Genomic DNA, 20,155 nt, shown 5'->3' with positions numbered 1-20,155 from the left:
CGAGCACACGCAGAAGCACACAGAGCAGCCATGAGCACACGCAGAAGCACACAGAGCAGCCATGAGCACACAGAAGCACACAGAGCAGCCATGAGCACACGCAGAAGCACACACAGGACTGCACACAGAAACACACACAGGAGCCCACGAGCACACGCAGAAACACAGAGCAGCCACGAGCCCACAGAAACACACAGAGCAGCCATGAGCACACAGAAACACACAGAGCAGCCACGAGCACACAGAAACACACACAGGAGCCCACAAGCACACAGAGCAGCCATGAGCACACAGAAGCACACAGAGCAGCCATGAGCACACGCAGAAGCACACACAGGACTGCACACAGAAACACACACAGGAGCCCACGAGCACACGCAGAAACACAGAGCAGCCACGAGCACACGCAGAAGCACACAGAGCAGCCATGAGCACACAGAAACACACAGAGCAGCCACGAGCACACAGAAACACACACAGGAGCCCACAAGCACACAGAGCAGCCATGAGCACACACAGAAACACACACAGGACTGCACACAGAAACACACACAGGGCCACACACAGGAGCTCACAGCCAGCTGCAGACAAGCACCAGCCACAAGGCCCCTGGACACAGCCTCTGCTCCTGCACGGGGCAGGCGGACTCCTGTGCTGGGTGCTCTTCTGGCTGCACCCCGCGCAGGAGCACCCCCACCCGCGGTGTCTCTGAGCCCACAGAAAGGGTCTCCCGGTGTGGTACTCGGGCCTGAGCTCCATCTCTGGGCAGGCACAGCTTCTCCTTTTGTCTGCCTTGTGAACTTCCGCTAACTCCGTAGCTTGTAACTCGCAGCTCCTGCTGAGGGTGAAGCTTCCTGCTGTTTCTAGTTTCCTGGTTCCGAGCACCCAGATCCTGGCACACACAGAACGCATTCCACGAGCTGTGCGTCCCAGAGTGGCCCAGCTGGGTCTTGAGCTCTTAACTTATGGCCCACACCTCCTGTGGCCCACACGTCCACGACGTGCTGCTGAGGAAGGGAGCCATTCCCTGTGGCTGTCATCGGTCATGAGTGCGGCAGGCTAGCGTCTCACATGCCCACTGGCCGGTAGGGTGACCCCTTTCGCTAAGCGCCTGTTCACATTTCTTGCTCACTTTTCAATCCGCCTGCCTTTTCCTCACTGATCTGTAGGAGTCTGTATGCTGTTTGCCTTCCCACTTCTCGAGAATCAAGTGTTTACAGCACAGTGCACTCTGTCTCTCCCGTGGCCTGTTCTTGGTGACACGGTTTAAACCATCCTTACTGCTTATCAGAGTTTCATGTTATCTTCTAGCGGCTTTTAAAAAAGATTTATTTGAAAAGCAGAGTCACAGAGAGAGGGAGAACCAAAGAGGGAGAGATCTTCCTTCCACTGCTTTGCTCCTCAAACGGCCGCAATGGCCGGAACTGGGCCAGGTCGAAGCCAGGAGCGGGGAACTCCATCTGGGTCTTCTGCATGGGTAGCAGGGACCCAAGCACTTGGACCATCTCCTGCTTTCCCAGGCCCATCAGCAGGGACCTGGATCAGAAGTGGAGCAGCCAGGACTCGAAGAGGCACCCATGCCGGCTGCGCATCACAAGTGACAACCTGACCTGCGGTGCTACAACACAGCCCCTCGAGGGGCTTTCTGACTTTGCCATTTAACCTTTTGTAGTGAAATCCACAATCTACTGACCACCACTGCCCTTCACACACGCTGTGAGGTCGAGAGCAAGACCAGTTTTCCCCTGTGACTAGCCCGCTCTCCCAGGACTGCTTATCACACAGTCTTTCCTCCCCTTCTCCCAGGTAACACCTCTGGAACATCCCCACACGGGCTGGCTTCCGAGCTCTCCATTCTGCTGCACTGACACTCAGTGCCACGGAGCACTGTCTCAAAAAAAAAAAAAAAAAAAATTGAAAAGGAAAAGCCACACAGGTACACACACACAGAACAATCTTTCATCTGCTGGTTCACTCCTCAAACACCTACACCAGCCAGCGCTGGGCCAGGCGGAAGCCAGGAGCCTGGAACTCCATCTGGGTCTCCCATGTGGGTGGCAGGGACCCAAGTACTTGGGCCATCACCTGCTGCCATCAGCAGGAAGCTGATCAGATGTGGCGCTGGGACTCGAACCCAAGCACTCTGACATGGCACGCGGGTGTTCCGAGCCGTGGAAGCACCGCGCCCAATGCCCACCCCCACCTCGTAGCTGTACTACTGTAGCTTCCAAGCCTAGTATCCGATAGAGAAAAATCTTCCCAATGCCTTCATTTTCCTCTGTTGGTTATTTTTCCACAAAAATTTCAAGTCAAATTACATATAAATCCATGGTCTCGGGGTTTGTGACGGCACCTGTACTACATGTACAGATAAACTTGGGGACAAAATACTGAGTGCCTCTACTTCTCAGTAGAACTCATTCAGTTCTTTTCTCCTCTCAATCACTGCCTTCCCTACATCTTTAACCACACTTACCCTCAAGGTTTTGCATTTTTTGATACTGAAAATGGCACATCTAAAATTCATATGGCGTCTGAAATATGAGACTGCTGTTTGCTCGCCGTTGGTCTTGTGGCCTGGGCACCTCACCGCCAGCGCTGGTCCTTCTCGTAGCACTAGCCAAGGTCTCCTGTCCAGCCGGTGAGAAGTAGGCACGGGGTTTGCTTCCCTCAAGGAACAAGTAGCTTATGACTTGAATGAGTATGTTTGCTGTGGGGTTATTTTTTTTTTTTTCTGGCCAGATTAGTTATCTATCAGTTTTTAAGATTTTATTTACCTGAAAGGCAGAGTTAAGAGAAAAATCTTCCATTATCCACTGGTCCATTCCCCAAGTGGCCCCAACAGCTGGGGCTGGGCCAGGGGGAAGCCAGGAGCAAGGAGCTTCCTCCAGGTCTCCCACATGGGTGCAGGGGCCCAAGCACTTGGGTCATCCTCCATTGCCTTCCCAGGCTGTTAGCAGGGAGCTGGATAGGAAGTGGAGCAGCAGAGAACCGGCGCCCACATGGGATGCCAGCATTGCAGGTGGTGGTCTAACCCCCAATGCCACAGCCCCGGTTTGGAGTTTTTCTGTTTTTTAAAAAGTCTTAAGTGGATGCTGAATTTTACCTGAAGAATATTAGGGAGCGTTTCTTCCTGTGATAGGGAAAGTTGAACAATCCCGCATTCCTGGACACGACAAGTCCCGAGTGTTCTCCCGGCCTCTCGGCCAACGTGTCTCCTGAGCTCGACTCTGCCTGTCATCCGCACGCTCAGGGCACCGCAGCTTCTGTCTTCCCTCTGGAGTCTCCTCACTGAGGGCAGCCTGCAAGTCTCCCTTCCTTACCAGCGCTTGTCACTGGGCTGCGCTGCCTTAAGATGGGGGATCTCCCTCCTCTGCTGTTCTCTCCCAGACGTTTATAACATTGGTGACATTTCCCCCGCAATGAGTTTGGAAGGATGTGCTAGCGAAGCCATCCCACCCCGTAGTTTCCCCTTGAGTTCTACGTTACAGGCTCAAATCCCTAAAGATGATCCAACAAGCTTCTTCATTTCTTTATGTCAGTTTCAGCAAGTTGTTTCTTGAGGGCTGGCACTGTGGTGTAGCGGGTTGGGCCAGCCGCTGGTGTCCCACGTGGGTGCTCCGCTTCCAGTCTGGCTCCTGCTGATGCGCCTGGGAAAGCAGTGGAAGACGACAACCCCGGTGCTTGGGCCCCTGCACCCACACGGAAGGCTGGGAGAGGCTCCTGGCCCCTGGATCTGGCCTGACCCAGCCCCAGCCATCTGGAGAGCGAACCAATGGATGGAGGACCTCTCTCTGTCTCTCCCCCTCTCTAACTATACCCTTCAAAAAGAAACAGAGTAAATCCTAAATAAAAAATAGTTGTTTCTTTAAAAGAATTTCTCTATTTCACATAGATCGTCAATTTATTGGCATTAAGTTGTTCACAATACTTATTTTCTAAATTATAAGTTTACAGAGATGTTCTTTTTATTCTGTATTGGTTGTTACTACTTCTAGAAGCCTTTTCAAATAACAAGCCTCTGGTTTCACTGACTTCTCTGTTGACAACTTGTTTCTATTTAACTATTATTCTATTAAATCAGTTTTAAAAAATGAGTTCCCTCCTTCCACCATCTTTAACTTTCTGCTCCCTGACAGGATGTCTTGCTCACTGGTATCACGACACTTACTGTCTTTTCTTCTAAAACATGCATTTAAGCTGAATTCTTCAAGTTTTCATATCAGACTTTTCTTCATCATTCAAAATATTTTCCAATTTCCATTGTAGCCTTTATTTTCAATCCAAGGGTTAGAGATATACAATATCCACATATATTTTAAGCTGTCTGGCTATCTTGTTACACTCCTGGTTTAAGTGTACTACGGCCAGAAAACATACCTGGATAGCTTCGATCCTCTGAAACTGTTCCAATTCACTTTATGGCCAGTATCATCCATTTTTACCAGGTTTCTAGAATATTTTTGAAGTGACTATATCTTCATCATGATACATTCATTTTTCTCTGCCCCATGTTTTAAATCCATTGTTAGCGGTATGCACAATAGCTGGTTAGTTGATTTAAAAAAGATCCATTTTGCATTTAGTTTAATACAACTATGTAGTTACTGACATTTTGGTTTAAATCATCCATTGCCTGCCTAATTTTCCTTGCATTCTTTTGACTGTATTATTTATTTAGCAAATAGAAAGATACAGAACAGTCTGATAACGCTCACTTCTCACTCAAATGCTCCCTGTAGCCATGAGCCAGGGGTAGATGCCAGGAGCCAGGAATTCAATCGAGGTCTCTCACGTAGGTGGCAAGGATTCAGCTACTTGAGCATCACTGCTGTCTCCCAGGGTCCACATTAGCAGGAAGACAGAGTCACAAAGAGCCAGGTATCAAACCTAGGCCTTTGATAAGGACACAGACACTAACTGCTGTGCCAACACCACCGTGGCTGGACTCCTACCTGCACAGCAACCGTGAGGAGCCTGTGGGATACCGACCACATGCACGTGAGATATGAGAAGTGCTTCTGAGATACGCGTCTGCGTGCGGTGCTGGAGATATTTGCTATCTGTCTACGATGCACTTATGAGACACCTGTAACATATTTTTGAGGTGCATGGTATCTGATGTCAGATTTTGATGAGGTATTTACAAGTATTTATGCTTATGAGGTATTTGATATTAGTATTTATGAGGTATTTATGAAGTATTATAACATTTGAAATATCTGATATTTGAGGTATTTGATTTTAATATTTGAGCTATTTAAGGTATTTGAGATTTGATGTATTTGATGTTTATATTTATGAGGTATTTGAGATACTTATGACAGAGTTATAGGGAACATGAGGTATTTGATAGTTATGAGGTGAGATATTTGATATTTGAGGTATTTGGTGTTTGTATTTCTAAGATACTTGATATTTATGAGATATTTACACAAACATTTCCTCCCATGACCCTTTGCCTTTTCTATTCCCTTGACACCTGTGGATAAGCAGAAGTTGTGAAGTCAGATCAAGTCCCATTTACCAACTTTTCTTTTATGTTGTTCTTTGTATCTTTCTAAGCAAGCGCTATTTAGCTCAAAGTCACAAAAATAGTTTTTGTTGTGTGAAAACTTCACAGTTTGCATTGCTGTCTGGCTCTGCAATCGGGCTGACCCTGACGGACACCAGGAGGCAGAGACCGAGGCTGGAGTCTTCCCACTCCTAGTGCTTCCCCTCCCCTGCTCAGGAGCCCCCCCTCACTGAAACGCCGTGGCTCCTCAGAGGGAAAACCGGCCCTGGGCTGCTTTGTCCTGTTGTGACGTCAGGCGGCATGACGTCACCTGCATTCACCTGTCTCAAGTTCTGCACGAGACTTTAACGTCTAGCTCACTGGTAACCCTACAGTCTTCCATCTGCTGAGCAAAGCGAGTCGAGCTCTTTAAGGTCTGTTTAAACATCCTATCACCTGGAACCCCGGGCCCTTTTCTACCGTCCGGTGTTCCTGCTGGCTCTTTTCACGTAATCCTATCTTCTCACATTTCTGCTTATTTCTGGTACTGTGGTGGACACTGCATTAGAAAAACCTGTTTGTAGAAATAAGATTTTTCCAAATAGTATTTCAATTTCCTCTGGCAGCAATCGCTGAGCCTCAGCCATGCAGAATTCAGAGGTTGTTACTTTCTAGGCTCAGATGGCCTGGGTGACAGCAGCTCCGGTGAGGACTTCCGCTTGTCCCTGCACCTGGACGCCGCCTTCAGTTCCGTTCCTGTCTCCACACCGAGAAAAGGCTGTCAACTGGCAAGCACCTTAGGGAAAAGCAGGCCTGGCTGCTGCGCTCACCTCTTTGGGTCTCTGCTTCCCAAGTCTTCACTACCTTGTGAGCCCTTTGATCCTTCAAGCAGATTTCAAAAAAAAAAAAAAAAAAATGTTCGCAGTGTTCCAGCTATCCCTGTCCAGTGTTCCAGCTATCCCTGTCCAGTGTTCCAGCTATCCCTGTGGTCCAGTGGTCCAGCTATCCCTGTCCAGTGTTCCAGCTATCCCTGTCCAGTGTGCCAGCTATCCCTGTCCAGTGTTCCAGCTATCCCTGTGGTCTAGTGTTCCAGCTATCCCTGTCCAGTGTTCCAGCTATCCCTGTGGTCAGTGTTCTAGCTATCCCTGTGGTCCAGTGTTCCAGCTATCCCTGTCCAGTGTTGTAGCTATCCCTGTGGTCCAGTGTTCCAGCTATCCCTGTCCAGTGTGCCAGCTATCCCTGTCCAGTGTTCCAGCTATCCCTGTGGTCCAAGTCATGTGAATCTCTAAGTACACCACTGCTACACACCACACTCAGAAATTTCATCTGGTTTATTTAAGAATCCTCAAGTCCCCAACGAAGTGAGGTAGCACTATTAAAAGGAGTTTTTCTGGCTGGCACCATGGCTCACTAGGCTAATCCTCTGCCTGCGGCACTGGCACACCGAGTTCTAGTCCCGGTCAGGGCTCTGGATTCTGTCCCGGTTGCCCCTCTTCCAGGCCAGCTCTCTGCTGTTGCCCAGGAGGGCAGTGGAGGATGGCCCAAGTGCTTGGGCCTGCAACCCATGGGAGACCAGGAGAAGCACCTGGCTCCTGATCAGTGCAGCGCACTGGCCGCAGCGCACCAGCCACAGCAGCCATTGGGGGGTGAACCAAGGGAAAAGGAAGACCTTTCTCTCTGTCTCTCTGTCTCTCTCGCACTGTCCACTCTGCCTGTCAAAAAAAAAAAAAAAAAAAGGGAGGTTTTCTAACTTCAGTCAGGAGAGTTGATAGGAAAAAGTATGAAAAAATAAAAATAGTGTAAACAAAAGAGCTAAAATGCTTTTAAAACTCAGTGCTACTTAGATTAAAGCAAGCAGTTCTAGAAGCACGGGACATTAATAATCCAGAGATTTTTAATATTTGCGAGGCTTACAGTGTCAGATATGGAGAGTGGTGTTATTACCCATCATAAACCTTATAACCTTAGATCATTTACCTGGGACAAGAAGGCAAGAAACTGTCCTATTTGGGAAGATTCATGCCAAAAATCTCTAAAATTGGTTATGCCGTGTACTAGGCTAACAGGAACTTTGGAAACTTTCCTTTACGACGTGTTTGTGGCCCACAACCAGGACACACCGCTAAGTGCTTCTGCAGGAAGCACCTATGCCCGGGACCGCCCCTCCTGTGGAGGTTTTAGCTGGGGACATGGCACAGCCTACCCTGATGGGACGCCACTTCCAGCAGTGTTTTCCACTCCAAAAACAAGCAGCCATCCACCCAGGCCGTCAGACTTGCAAAGCCTCAGCTGTCACAGCACTGCAGGCTCGGGCTTCTGTTGGTCCTCGACAACCAGCAGGAGCGTGGGACACTCACCAGAAGTCTCACAGACTGCACGCCTACACAGGGCACTCACTAGGTCTGCAGAAAACAAGCACTGCTGGCTTTCCCCCTTCCTTGCTGTGAGAACATCTGATCACCTGAAGGCACGGGGTGGGGAGACTTTTCTCTGCCAGGGGCTAGCTGGATATTTATAACATCATTCTCAGGCCACACGAATTTATCAGCTGAAATATTAGCCTGCAGGAGCCGGTACGGTGGCACAGACGGCTAAGCTGAGGCCTGCAGTGTTAGCATCCCACATGGGCACCAGTGCAAGTGCTGGCTGCTCCACTTCCAATCCAGCTCTGTGTTAATGAGCCTGGGAAGCAGCGGAAGGTGGCCCGAGTCCTCGGGCCTCTGCACCCGTGCGGGAGACCCGGAAGAAGCTCCTGGCTTTGTTCCTGGCACAGCCCTAGCCATTGTGGCCACTTGGGGAGTGAACCAGCGTATGGGAGACCTCTCTCTCTGTCTTCTTCTCGCTGTGTAACTCTACCATTCAAATAAACAAGTAAATCTTGAAAACACACCAGCCTGCCACAACCTTATTGGATCTCGAGTCCTGCCTGTGGCTGCCCTGGCAGGCTGGAGACCAGACGACCCCGCGGGCTCCCACAGACCGCGGCCGACGTCGCCACCCGGCTTTCAAGCTTGCAGTTCTTCTGGGCAGCTGGAGACGAGCTCTTCCCCGGCGTGGCGCGGAGCCCCCTGACGTGTCAGCAAGCGGCTGGACGCACACCACCCCACGGAACAGTTCCCTCAGCTTCCCACCGGGGCTCTCGCGGCTTCCATGACTTACCCGACAGGCGAGAAACATGCTACATACAGATTTACTTAATAAATTAGGCTTTCACCCCAACCCTGACCATAGATAGACAAACGTTACAAGCAAAAACCAAAATATTTTATTAATGTTTAATATAGCAATGTAATGAATTACACATTGGGTACGTAACATTATAAAATAACTGAATGGCTGAAAATAATCCTGTTTTTACTGTTAATTCAAATTGGAAGGGAAAAAATTTTTTTTTCTTTTTTTTTTTGACAGGCAGAGTGGACAGAGAGGGAAAATTTTTTTTAAAAAATTAGTTACAAAAGTGATTAAAGGAAATAAAAATAGTAAATAAAACTTTACACTGGAACCTAAAGGTAAGCCAAAGGCTTAGTAGTGCAAACATACTAAGAAATTCCAAGATACACAAAGGAAAAAGACAGACATGAAACTGGTATTCACGGGACGGTGAAACAGAATTAATGCTGAAAGTATCTTCCTTTCTGAAAAAATTTAACTGAAACCAATTTACTTACCCAAGCTCCGTCATTCCCTCTATAAATTCCTTTTTGCTAAATTCACACTGAGTTGCTGCCCTGAATTTCCATGCTATGACCAAAACGCTGATACTGGCAGGATCCAAGCTTAAATCATCACAGAACTGTTGAATTCCATCAATTCCGATTTTGTTTTCATCTTGTGGGTCTGCAGTCAACATGAAGAGAGAAAGAAGTTACACTATTTTTCAAGGTAACCCTAGGGGCTGGCTGCAGTGCTGGTATCTCATACGGATGCCGGTTCTATTCCCGGCTGCTCTACTTCCGATCCAGCTCTCTGCTGTGGCCTGGGAAAGCAGTGGAAAACGGCTCAAGGGCTTGGGCCCCTGCACCCACATGGGAGACCCAGAAGAGGCTCCTGGCTTCAGATCGGCCCAGCTTTGGCGGTTGTAGCCAATTGGGGAGTGAACCATCGGATGGAAGACCTCTCTCTCTCTCTCTCTCTTCCTCTTTTCTCTCTGTGTAACTCTGACTTTCAAATAAATAAATAAATATTAAAAAAAAAAAAAAGAAAGAAAGAAAACATTGTATTTACAGGCATACCCATTGCCAGGGCACTCGGTGATTTTATTAGCCTGAGACTGGCTGCCATGACGCCACTCTCACTGCATAGAAGTTGGGCGAGGGCTTGCTTAACCTTGGCATCCCCCTCCTCCCTGCCTCCCCAGTCTATCCTGAGTCACGGTCCAGTCTCACTCAGACTGAGGGAAGTGGGTCCTGCTGCTGAGAACCAGGGAGACGAGGAAGGGAACCTGGACCAGACATTTGAGACACATACCATGCACCCTGCATGCCAGACACGCATTCGGTCCAGCTCTGCTGCCATGACACCCCTTACCTTTGTACCTGCCGTATAGCTGTTCTAGCTTCTTCTGGTCCACACTGCTCCGCAGGGACTCTCTGTGAAACGAGCCTGGGTTCTGGAAGAAGCTGTCCGTGGCCTCATCCAGTTTCCACTCATTTTGCGTCAAGCAGTAGATGGCGGTTGTTTCGCTAGCCTGAGTACACGCCATAAACTGGCGGACTCTGTCCTTCTGAGATGACTTCAGCTTATGCTGTGGGACATGGGGGACACCGGAAAGCCAGTGAGACACTGCAGGGCTGCTCTGTCTCTACTCCTAAGGCCTATATATATAATTTTTAGAGATTTATTTATTTGAGTGACCAGTGCTGTAGATGTAGCAGGTAACATGCAGTGCTGACATCCCATATGGGCGCCAGTTCGGGTCCTGGCTGCTCCACTTCCGATCCAGCTCTCTGCTATGGTCTGGGAAAGCAGTGGAAGATGGCCCAGGCCCTAGGGCCCCTGCACCCAGGAGGGAGACCTGGAAGAAGCTCCTGGCTTTTGATTGGCCCAGCTCTGGCCATTGCGGCCATTGGGGAGTGGAGCAGCAAATGGAAGGCCTTTTTCTCTATTTCTCCCTCTCTGTAACTCCGCCTTTCAAATAAATAAATCTTTAAAAAATTTTATTTGAAAGGCACAGTTACAGAGCAAGAGGGAGAGAGACCTGCTGTTGGTTCACTCCCCAACAGCTACAGCAGAGCTGGGCCAGGTGGAAGCCATGGCCTGGAACTCCATCTGGGTCTCCTGGGATGCCAGTACTGCAGGTGGCCGCTTAAGCCCCTGAGCCACGACGATGGCCCCAAGGCCTGTGTTTTAACTGGACTTTGTTTTGTTGGGTGACTCCACTTCGGAACTGCAGGGAGAGAAAAGCCTTATTCTTCAGTTAAGACTGCACAGTCTTAGGAAAATGGAATTTGTACAACACACACTCTGATCCTCCCCGGCTGACTCTGCACAGGCAGATCAGCATTTTTCCAAGTCTTGGCACAACGTTTTCCAAGTCTCGGCACAACGTCTGCAGCGTCCACTCAGCCCCCTGATGCGAGGCACCTGCTGTCACCCTGGGACACATCTGCGCGCTCTCGGTCTTCAAATTCAGGCTGCGAGCCGTGGGAGGAAGCTTCACAGCTTAGGAACGTTTTAAGAGTTTCCTCACTTTACATTCAACTGGACCACATTGATGAAAACATACATGCACCCCTAACAAAAATGTTCTAACTACTGAAGTGCCACAAGGAGGCACAAGGAGCCAATTACAGTTAAATGAAAATGATAATACTAAGGACGTCTGTGTATGCGAGACAGAAATAAAATGAAACATAGGGCAGAAGCTGTGGTAGGTGATAAATCACTGTCAAGTACCTGTACTATATATAGTAACTCCTGAAACAATGTAACACCGTACTGCTTCCAGAGACAGGATGGGAAACCCATGACAGAAACACCAAACAGCTCTATGGCCACAAATGTTCTCTAGAGTAAGGGAGCAACGTCATTTAAAGGACCGCACTCCAGCTTGTTCGAATACAGATGAGGCGATTTACAGAAACACAGAATAATTACAACTGACGGAAACGTACGAATGGAGAACCAGATGGAGACACTGAGAGGGAGACACGAAAGGGAAAGAGGCCCACCAGCCAGAGGGGTAGTGGGCTGGAGGCAGGCTCCCAGCTTCCCCGCTGACCACAGTTCCAGTCAGACTTGAACACCTCCGGTGCTTCACCTGTGGCTCTACTCCTGTCCTGAGAGCTGAGGGACCGGCTCTGTGGCCTCCCTCCAAAGGTGCACACGCACCGTGGCCTCGCCACCGAGTCCTCGCCAGGATGCCAACAGCAAACAGCAGGGCAAGCAGTCACGTTTTCCCTCCCTAGGGCTCGCTACCACCCAACGCCAGACACCGTCGGCAGGTGGCACGGGGAGCCTCGGCCATGGCTCCCCCAGCAGGCTCTGCAGCTGGCCTCCCCAAAGCCGTCTTCCCAAGAATTCTCAGTGTCTCACAAGCCACAGGAGAGGCCTCGGGGGCTGCGAGACGCGTGGTCTGCCGACAGACTGAATGCACGAGATCTGAGAAATGAACTCTGATAAGGCTGTGAAATGGATTTATCACTGCTAACTTAGAAAATGTATGTAATGTCCAACATGGCCAAACACTGATGACTGTTTCCAACGTAAGCAGAAGCTCTGTGAGAAACAGCCTGTGAGCAGCTGGCAGAGGCGGGCTCTGGGAGCTAACACGCCCTCCATCGGGACCATGACTCCATGTTCAGGGAGTCTGGGGTCCCATTCAGAATAGTGTACATCAGGAGTCCTCCCGGGGGGACACATACATGGTACTGTCCTGTGCATGTGGTCTTGCAGGAACTCTGGGGGTCCCATAGCCATTTTGAGCCCACCTGTGGTCTCTGGGGCGGGGAGGGTGGCAGAGGCAAACACTCTCTTCAAGACCCAGGTGGGAAAGGCGCTGGGCCACAGACGTCTGGGGACCCATTTCCTGCAAGGACACCTGGACATTCATCACACCACTCACAGCAACGTAAGACCATCCGTTTAGAGCCCGCTGCTACAGACCTGACTTTCCAGTCTGCCCGTGGCCGCCTCGGCAGGCCCAGACAGCACGGAAGGTGGTGTGTGAAGTCGCAGCTTGCCCGTGACCATGGCTGCCGACTGACCCTAGGCTGGAGGCACACGGGAACAGACGCTCTACACACCTTCCTGACGGTGAGTTCTGAGAACACCAGCAAGAACTCAAGGCCGCCCTCTGGTGAGATCACACGAGCGACGTGAGGGCAGAGCTGTGCCCGGGCAGGGAGCCAGCACCCGCTGAGGAGGCGGGCAGCCCGCCCATGCTGACAGCCACCTCCGACCTTAGGACAAAGAGAGTCACACGGTCCCAAGAGGAACAGCCGCAATGTCGTGATCACGGGACAGTCGTCAGTCCTGCCACGGCGATGGGACAAGGTCTGCTATGTCCATAAAATGAAGTTCCACGAAGCCACAAAGAAGAATGAACCACGGACACCGTGACAACACGATGCTGGCACGGCCGTTTGGTGCAGCAGCTGGGACACCAGTGGGGCCGCATCCTCTACCGGCGTGCCTGGGCTCAAGGCCTGGCTCTGCTGCTAATCCAGCCTCTGCCGATGCCCAACTTGAGACCGCGGAACGCTCCAGCACCTGGGTGCCTGCCACACACACGGGACACCCGAGTTCCCGGATCCTGGCTTAGCCTCGGCTGCTGTGCACATTTGGGGAGCGAACCACTGAGTGGAGGTCTGTCTCTGACCATGTCTCCTTGTTTTCCAAATAAAAAAATTTAAAAATCATGCTTTTAAAGAAAAAACAAAACATGCTGAGTGGATGATGCCAGACACAAAAGGCCACATGTTGCGGCCGGCGCTGTGGCACAGTGGGTTAATCCTCCGCCTGTGGCATCCCGTATGGGCACGGGTTCTATTCCCGACTGCTCCTCTTCCGATCCAGCTCTCTGCTATCTCCTGGGAAAGCAGTAAAGGATGGCTCAAGTGCTTGGGCCCCTGCACCCACGTGGGAGATCAGGGGGAGGTTCCTGGCTCCTGGCTTCGGACTGGTCTAGCTGCAGCCATCGTGGCCATCTGGGAAGTGGACTGGCAGATGGAAGACCTTTCTCCCTGTCTGTTCCTCTCACTGTAACTCTGTCACTCAAATAAATAAATAAAAACCTTTAAAAAAAAAAAGGCCAAATGTGATTGGACCTCAAAAGCTTTACCAAACAATGGAATTACAAGGCGATTTGAGCTGTGGGCGTAGGGCTGAAATGCCTGCGTCTCCCTTCAGAGGCTGAGCCTGGTTTCCCACTGGGGCCCTCGCCTGCCTCCAGCTGCCTGCCAACATGCGAGGCAGCAGTGACGGCTCAAGTAGCCACCACCCGCTTGGGAGGCCGGGGTTGAGTTCCTGGCTCCTGGCTCTGCCCCTGTCCACTGCAGGAAACCAGAGCCTGGGAGCTGTCTCTCAAAATAAACAAATACATTAATTAATTAAAAAATGCTTGAAATCTGTGCATAGTTGTTTTCATGATATTCACACCCATGAACTTTCTGAAGACCCACTTCTCTCTTTTTTTTTTTTTTTTTTTTGACAGGCAGAGTGGACAGTGAGAGAGAGACAGGGAGAAAGGTCTTCCTTTACCGTTGGTTCACCCTCCAATGGCCGCTGCGGCCGGTGCGCTGCGCTGATCTGAAGCCAGGAGCCAGGAGCCAGGTGTTTCCTCCTGGTCCCCCATGGGTGCAGGGCCCAAGCACTTGGGCCATCCTCCACTGCCCTCCAGGGCCACAGCAGAGAGCTGGCCTGGAAGAGGGGCAACCGGGACAGAATCCGGCAACCTGACTGGGACTAGAACCCGGTGTGCCGGCGCCGCTAGGCGGAGGATTAGCCTAGTGAGCCGCGGCGCCGGCCCGGAAGGCCCACTTCTATGCAACACTTAGAACCGGCAACTCCGGAGAGCGGGAGCAGAGGAGCGGCTTTTGGTAGGCACCGGCGTTCTCCGGGAGATTTAGACGTTCCCGAGCTAACACAGCTCCGTGAGTGCACGGACCGCCGCGGAGTTCACTTCAAAATTGACTGAGAGCTTTAGCCAGGGCCCAGAGGAAGGCGCCAGGCCAGCCATGAAGACACGGGCAGGAAGTGGGGCCAGCCGGCCGGCGTAATGACAGCCAGCGCTCTGCAGCCAGGCCTCCGGACCAGCCCTGCCCCAGGCTGTCCACACCGCCCGACCCCGTCCCCCACCCCAGGCTGTCCACACCGCCCGACCCCGACCCCGTCCCCCGCCCCAGGTTGTCCACACTACCCGACCCCGTCCCCCACCCCAGACTGTCCACACCGCCCGACCCCGTCCCCGCCCCAGGCTGTCCACACCGCCCGACCCCGGCCAGCAGAGGTCCCGCGCAGGTTTCCTCGGAAACAACAGTGACCGCCGGCCGCCCGTGCACCTGCCCAGGGGAACTCGCGGCCTCTTTGGAAAAGGCGGCTCCTCCGCTGACAGTCGCACGGGCCGGGGGCGCGTGCCCACCCAGGCGGGACTGAAGGCGACAGAAGCCGAAAACCACCCCCCGCGGAGGTAGCAGGTGCAGAAAGTAAGGCCAGCGAGTAGAGGGGAAGGGCCTTCGCTTCGTCGCCGTATTCTGCTAAAATGCACTAAACTGCAGGACGTTCACGGCGCAGGAGACGGCCACGGACACCCACGCGCGCGCCAGAGCCCCGACAACCCTCTCAGCGCCCCGCCAGGGAGTTTCTCGGGCTGCCCTCGCCAGGCGGACGGCGGGGCGGCCTCCCCAGCCTGGCCCGCAGCGTCCGTGCCGCCTCCCCGCCTCGGAGGGGACGCCGCGGCCGCCACAGGCGCGGGGCCCTCGCCGCCGTCCCGCGCCCCCGCCCCGCGCTCCCGCCGAACGCCGACCCTGACCCCGACCCGCAAGGGCGACGCCGGCACCTACCATCCTCGGCAGCAGCACCGCGTCTGTGGGCCCGCGCTCTGCGCAGGCGCAGCCGGCAGCCGGCCGCCGGCCCGGGCGAAAGCTGTGTCCGAGAGCCCCGACTCCCGGCGTGCACGGCGCCACGCAGGGGCCGACGGGACGTCCATCTCGCTCCGCCCCTCCTCCGCTTCCGGGCGTGTACGGCGTCCCGCGTCCTCGGGGCCTACGCGCCGCGCGCTCCGACAGGGGCGAAGTCCGACCCGCCTGCCTCTCCGAAGCCCCTCTCCCGCCCGAGGTGCTCCGGGAACGAGGAGCAGGTCGGTCCCGGGAACTGCAACTCCCGGTACTCACAGCGCCGCCCGAGGGCCGACGGGAACGCGCCGACTCGACTTCTTAAAGGGGCCGCACACCCCTCCGCAGTTGACGCGCGTCCGCGGAGCCGGCGCGGGGCTGAGGCGGCCCCGGTCCTCCCCGCGGGTCACGCCCTGGGCGCCCGGGAAGGGATGCGGGACGGCCCGCGCGCACTGCGCTCCGGCTCGGGGGCTGGACGAGCAGGGCGCGACCTCCTCCGCCCGGGTGAGCGCTGCGGGGCGCACGGCGGCGCGGTCCTCCCCCGGCTCTCCGGCGGCCTGCGGCCCCGGCTGCTGTCACAGACGGACGCCCCTGGCCGCGGCCGCGAGCGTCCCGCGGAGGGCGGTCCTGTCCCTGCTGTCCGCACGCCCGTCGCCGCGGGCCTTGCGCGGGCTCTGCGGGTCTTCAGCCTCCCGGCGCGGGTGGCCTGGTGGCGTCTCGGGCGTCCGCCGCGTTGCGCTGACGCCCGGCGCTTGTCCCCGTCCCTGCCCCGCCCTCCGCCTACACCGCCTGCGTGTCGGGTCACAAACCCGAGCTTCAGGACCGTGCCCCGCGGGTGCGTGCGGCTGGATGCGCGCGTGGGGGCGCTCGGCGCTCGTTCCCGCACTTGCCTGCGCGAGCCCCCCCCGGGGCCCTGGGCGCGGTGGACGCGGGGCGCGGCCGCAGCCTTCGTCTCCCGCCGGCCGAGGCGCTGGACCCGACCGCGTCCTCCCTGCGGGAGCGGGCGCGCCTCGGTGGACAGCGGCCGGCGCGCGGGCGAGGAGTCGGGGCGTGCCGGGTGCGTTTCTGGCGCAGGCGTCGTCCTGGGCGTCCAGACGTCCCCCGCGGTCGGGTCCTCGTCCGCCTTGGAGCACGTTTCGGGGTTCCTCTCCTGGGGGCGCGGCGCGGGGCTGGTTTTCCCGGGCTCAGGGGCGGGGGCCCTCTCTGCCCGGGCCGTCTGGGCGTCTGGAGGTTCGGGGGCACGCACAGCACCCAGGGAATTCGCCGGACGCCCCCACCCCTGCGTGCGTGGTTGTCCCGCTCGCTCGGCTCCCCTGCGTGATGGGGCTGCCTGTCTGGTTGCGGACTCACTGTGGGAACCGATTCAGAGCCCAGAGCCCACCCTCGGCGCAGGCCCCGCCCCTTCCCCAGAGCGCCGGCAGCTGTGCATCACGCGGGCGGGCGAGTGTGAGCGTGAGAAACAGTGAGTGCGTGAGCGAGTGTGATGAGGGTGAGAGAGCCGGTGAGTGCGTGAGCGAGTGTGATGAGGGTGAGAGCCAGTGAGTGCGTGAGCGAGTGTGATGAGGGTGAGAGAGCCGGTGAGTGCGTGAGCGAGTGTGATGAGGGTGAGAGAGCCGGTGAGTGCGTGAGCGAGTGTGATGAGGGTGAGAGAGCCGGTGAGTGCGTGAGCGAGTGTGATGAGGGTGAGAGAGCCGGTGAGTGCGTGAGCGAGTGTGATGAGGGTGTGAGAGCCGGTGAGTGCGTGAGCGAGTGTGATGAGGGTGAGAGCCAGTGAGTGCGTGAGCGAGTGTGATGAGGGTGAGAGCCAGTGAGTGCGTGAGCGAGTGTGATGAGGGTGAGAGAGCCGGTGAGTGCGTGAGCGAGTGTGATGAGGGTGAGAGAGCCGGTGAGTGCGTGAGCGAGTGTGATGAGGGTGAGAGAGCCGGTGAGTGCGTGAGCGAGTGTGATGAGGGTGTGAGAGCTGGTGAGTGCGTGAGCGAGTGTGATGAGGGTGTGAGAGCTGGTGAGTGCGTGAGCGAGTGTGATGAGGGTGAGAGCCGGTGAGTGCGTGAGCGAGTGTGATGAGGGTGAGTGTGAGAGCCAGTGTGTGAGCGAGTGTGTGAGCGAGTGTGTAGAGTGAGAGCCAGTGAGTGTGATGAGAGTGAATGCAGGCGAGTCAGCAAGCGTGATGAGTATGAGGGTGAGTGAGTGTGAGAGCCAGTGTGTGTGATATGAGGGTGAGTGAGTGTGAGAGCCAGTGTGTGTGATACGAGGGTGAGTGACCAGTGTGAATGTGCCTGAGAGCGAGTGGGCGGGAGCGAGCGTGGGGCCCTGGTGCGAGGGCGTGGAAAGATGCGGAGCCCTGCTGCTTCCTCCGCCCCGCAGCCCGTCGTGTCTGCAGCGTGTCCTTGCGTGAGACCTGTGGCTGGGAGCTAGGCCTCGGTCCGCCTGCAGCGCTGGCCCCCACGGCAGTGCCCCACTCGCGTGCAGCTCCCTGTGCGGCGGAGGCACCTGTCCCTGGGCCTGGGCTGTCCTCTGCTGCCTTCCCAGGCCGTCCTCTGCTGCCTTCCCAGGCCGTTAGCAGGGCGCTGGGTTGGACGTGGAGCGGCCGGGACTCCCAGGCGCCCACGTGGGATGCCGGTGCCACAGGCTTTGGCTCACTCTCTGCACCACAGTGCTGGCCCCGAGAAGTCTTTAATAACTGAAAGTAACTGACAAAATGACCCTGAAGCTGAGTGTTTACCGGTGTGCTAACGCTGCTGGTTTCATTTGTCCTGGAACCGCCGACACGAGACGTGTTTGAGGTGACACGAGACGTGTTTGAGGTGAAAGGAGGAGTTACGAAAGGGTGACTCACTTGCAGGGTGGCGGATCTCATGTTCTTGTCAGACGCGTGTTTCAGGGGAAGATGATGTGGATTCAGAAAAATGGACGCTGCCTTAGCTGTGGCCAGGGGGTGGCTGATGTGGGGTCCCTGGGCGGGGTTGGGGGCATGGAGCCTGAGACAGGGTCAGTGTGTGAGGGCTGGATGTGGGTGTCCGTGGAGCCCGTGATGGGGTCAGTGTGTGAGGGCCAGGCATGGACGTCCTTGGAGCCCGTGACGGGGTCAGTGTGTGAGGGCCGGGCATGGACGTCCTTGGAGCCCGTGACGGGGTCAGTGTGTGAGGGCTGCACGTGGGCATCCATGGAGCCCCTCACGGGTTCGCTGTGTGAGGGCTGCACGTGGACACGCCATGGAGCCCGTACAGGGTCTCCGTGTGAGGGCCGCACGTGGGCACGCCATGGAGCCGTACAGGGTCTCCGTGTGAGGGCCGCACGAGGACACGCCATGGAGCCCGTACAGCGTCTCCGTGTGAGGGCCGCACGAGGACACGCCATGGAGCCCGTACAGGGTCTCCGTGTGAGGGCCGCACGTGGGCACGCCATGGAGCCCGTACAGGGTCTCCGTGTGAGGGCCGCACGTGGACACCCCATGGAGCCCGTACAGGGTCTCCGTGTGAGGGCTGCACGTGGGCACGCCATGGAGCCGTACAGGGTCTCCGTGTGAGGGCTGCACGTGGGCATCCATGGAGCCCGTACAGGGTCTCCGTGTGAGGGCCGCACGAGGACACGCCATGGAGCCCGTACAGGGTCTCCGTGTGAGGGCTGCACGTGGACACGCCATGGAGCCCGTACAGGGTCTCCGTGTGAGGGCTGCATGTGGACACGCCATGGAGCCCGTACAGGGTCTCCGTGTGAGGGCTGCACGTGGACACGCCATGGAGCCGTACAGGGTCTCCGTGTGAGGGCTGCACGTGGGCATCCATGGAGCCCATACAGGGTCTCCGTGTGAGGGCTGCACGTGGGCACCCCATGGAGCTGTACAGGGTCTCCGTGTGAGGGCTGCACGTGGACACGCCATGGAGCCGTACAGGGTCTCCGTGTGAGGGCCGCACGTGGACACGCCATGGAGCCCGTGACGGGTTCGCCGTGTGAGGACTCTTGAGGAACGAGGGAGCCCACCTGGGGCCTCTCCAGCCTCTGTCTTGGTTCTGGGTGATCCAGAAAGGGTGTGCCTTGCCCTGTCGGAACAAGAGTGAGTCACTGAGCTCACACATCCGTGTTTGCTCTGTGTGACAAGCTCAGTTTGTTTTCAAGGAGGTGACGTCCTGTGAGCCGTGTGGAAAGCAGCTCGGCCTCTCGCTTGCCGTGCAGGTGGGGGCGGCAGGCCGGGCTGGGAAAGGTCTCGGGAGCCGCCGCCTCTTGAGTTCCACAGCTTGTCCTAGCAGACGGTAGACTCTGCAGGTGAGTTTGGGTTCCAAGTCTGACCTTGTGGCGTGCCCGGCCAGCAGGGCGCAGTGAGTGCAGACCAGGAGGCCTCTGGGTTCCTTGTGGAGGTTTGTGGGCTCTGTCTGTTGACCGTGCTCCCTGCTGGGCTGAGAACGCCGTCTGGAAAGGTCTCTGCTTGCCTGGAAGCCAGAGTGAAGACTGAGAGTTGGCGACAGCAGTAACACTGCAGTGCGTCTGCAGCTTCCAGAAAGCAGGGTCCAGGGAGGGGAGATATGGGCGTGTTTGATGGCTGAGTAGCATGGCAGGGCATGGCAGAATGCGGGTGCCACGACTGAGTGCGGGGAGGGTCCGTGTTCCC

At 55.4% G+C, this 20,155-nt stretch overlaps 2 protein-coding genes across 24 annotated transcripts in view; one reads left to right on the top strand and one right to left on the bottom strand.

Moving 5' to 3' along the window:
* Positions 1 to 15,675, bottom strand: part of DCUN1D2 (defective in cullin neddylation 1 domain containing 2) — a 29,018-nt gene extending 13,343 nt beyond the window's left edge. For both annotated transcript variants that reach the window (XR_016212644.1, XM_051841697.3), the window contains exons 1-3: positions 15,499 to 15,675; positions 10,025 to 10,241; positions 9,166 to 9,334 (exon numbers count right to left, since the gene is read on the bottom strand). Coding sequence is in view for 1 of the 2 variants with exons in the window: in XM_051841697.3 (XP_051697657.1) it covers positions 9,166 to 9,334; positions 10,025 to 10,241; positions 15,499 to 15,501 (389 nt within the window). In the remaining variant the exon portion in view is untranslated. The remainder of the gene's footprint in view (positions 1 to 9,165; positions 9,335 to 10,024; positions 10,242 to 15,498) is intronic.
* SLC9D1 (solute carrier family 9 member D1) overlaps positions 15,659 to 20,155 on the top strand; it is a 55,036-nt gene continuing 50,539 nt past the window's right edge. For 10 of the 22 annotated variants that reach the window (XR_011378690.2, XM_070048544.2, XM_089303348.1 and 7 more), the window contains exon 1: positions 15,916 to 16,053. The gene's annotated coding sequence lies outside the window, so the exon portion shown is untranslated. Of the gene's footprint in view, positions 15,795 to 15,915; positions 16,054 to 16,332; positions 16,385 to 16,472; positions 16,607 to 19,675; positions 19,813 to 20,155 lie in introns of those variants that run through there. The other 12 variants (XM_089303349.1, XM_070048543.2, XM_070048541.2 and 9 more) reach the window with 5 other exon arrangements.

Source organism: Oryctolagus cuniculus, chromosome 9, assembly GCF_051225735.1.
Source record: "Oryctolagus cuniculus isolate XC-2025 breed Fujian yellow rabbit chromosome 9, ASM5122573v1, whole genome shotgun sequence".
In the NCBI taxonomy this organism is placed as follows: Eukaryota; Metazoa; Chordata; class Mammalia; order Lagomorpha; family Leporidae; genus Oryctolagus; species Oryctolagus cuniculus.
Note: the sequence above shows the minus strand (reverse complement) of the source record. Positions and strands in the feature narration are given on the sequence as shown.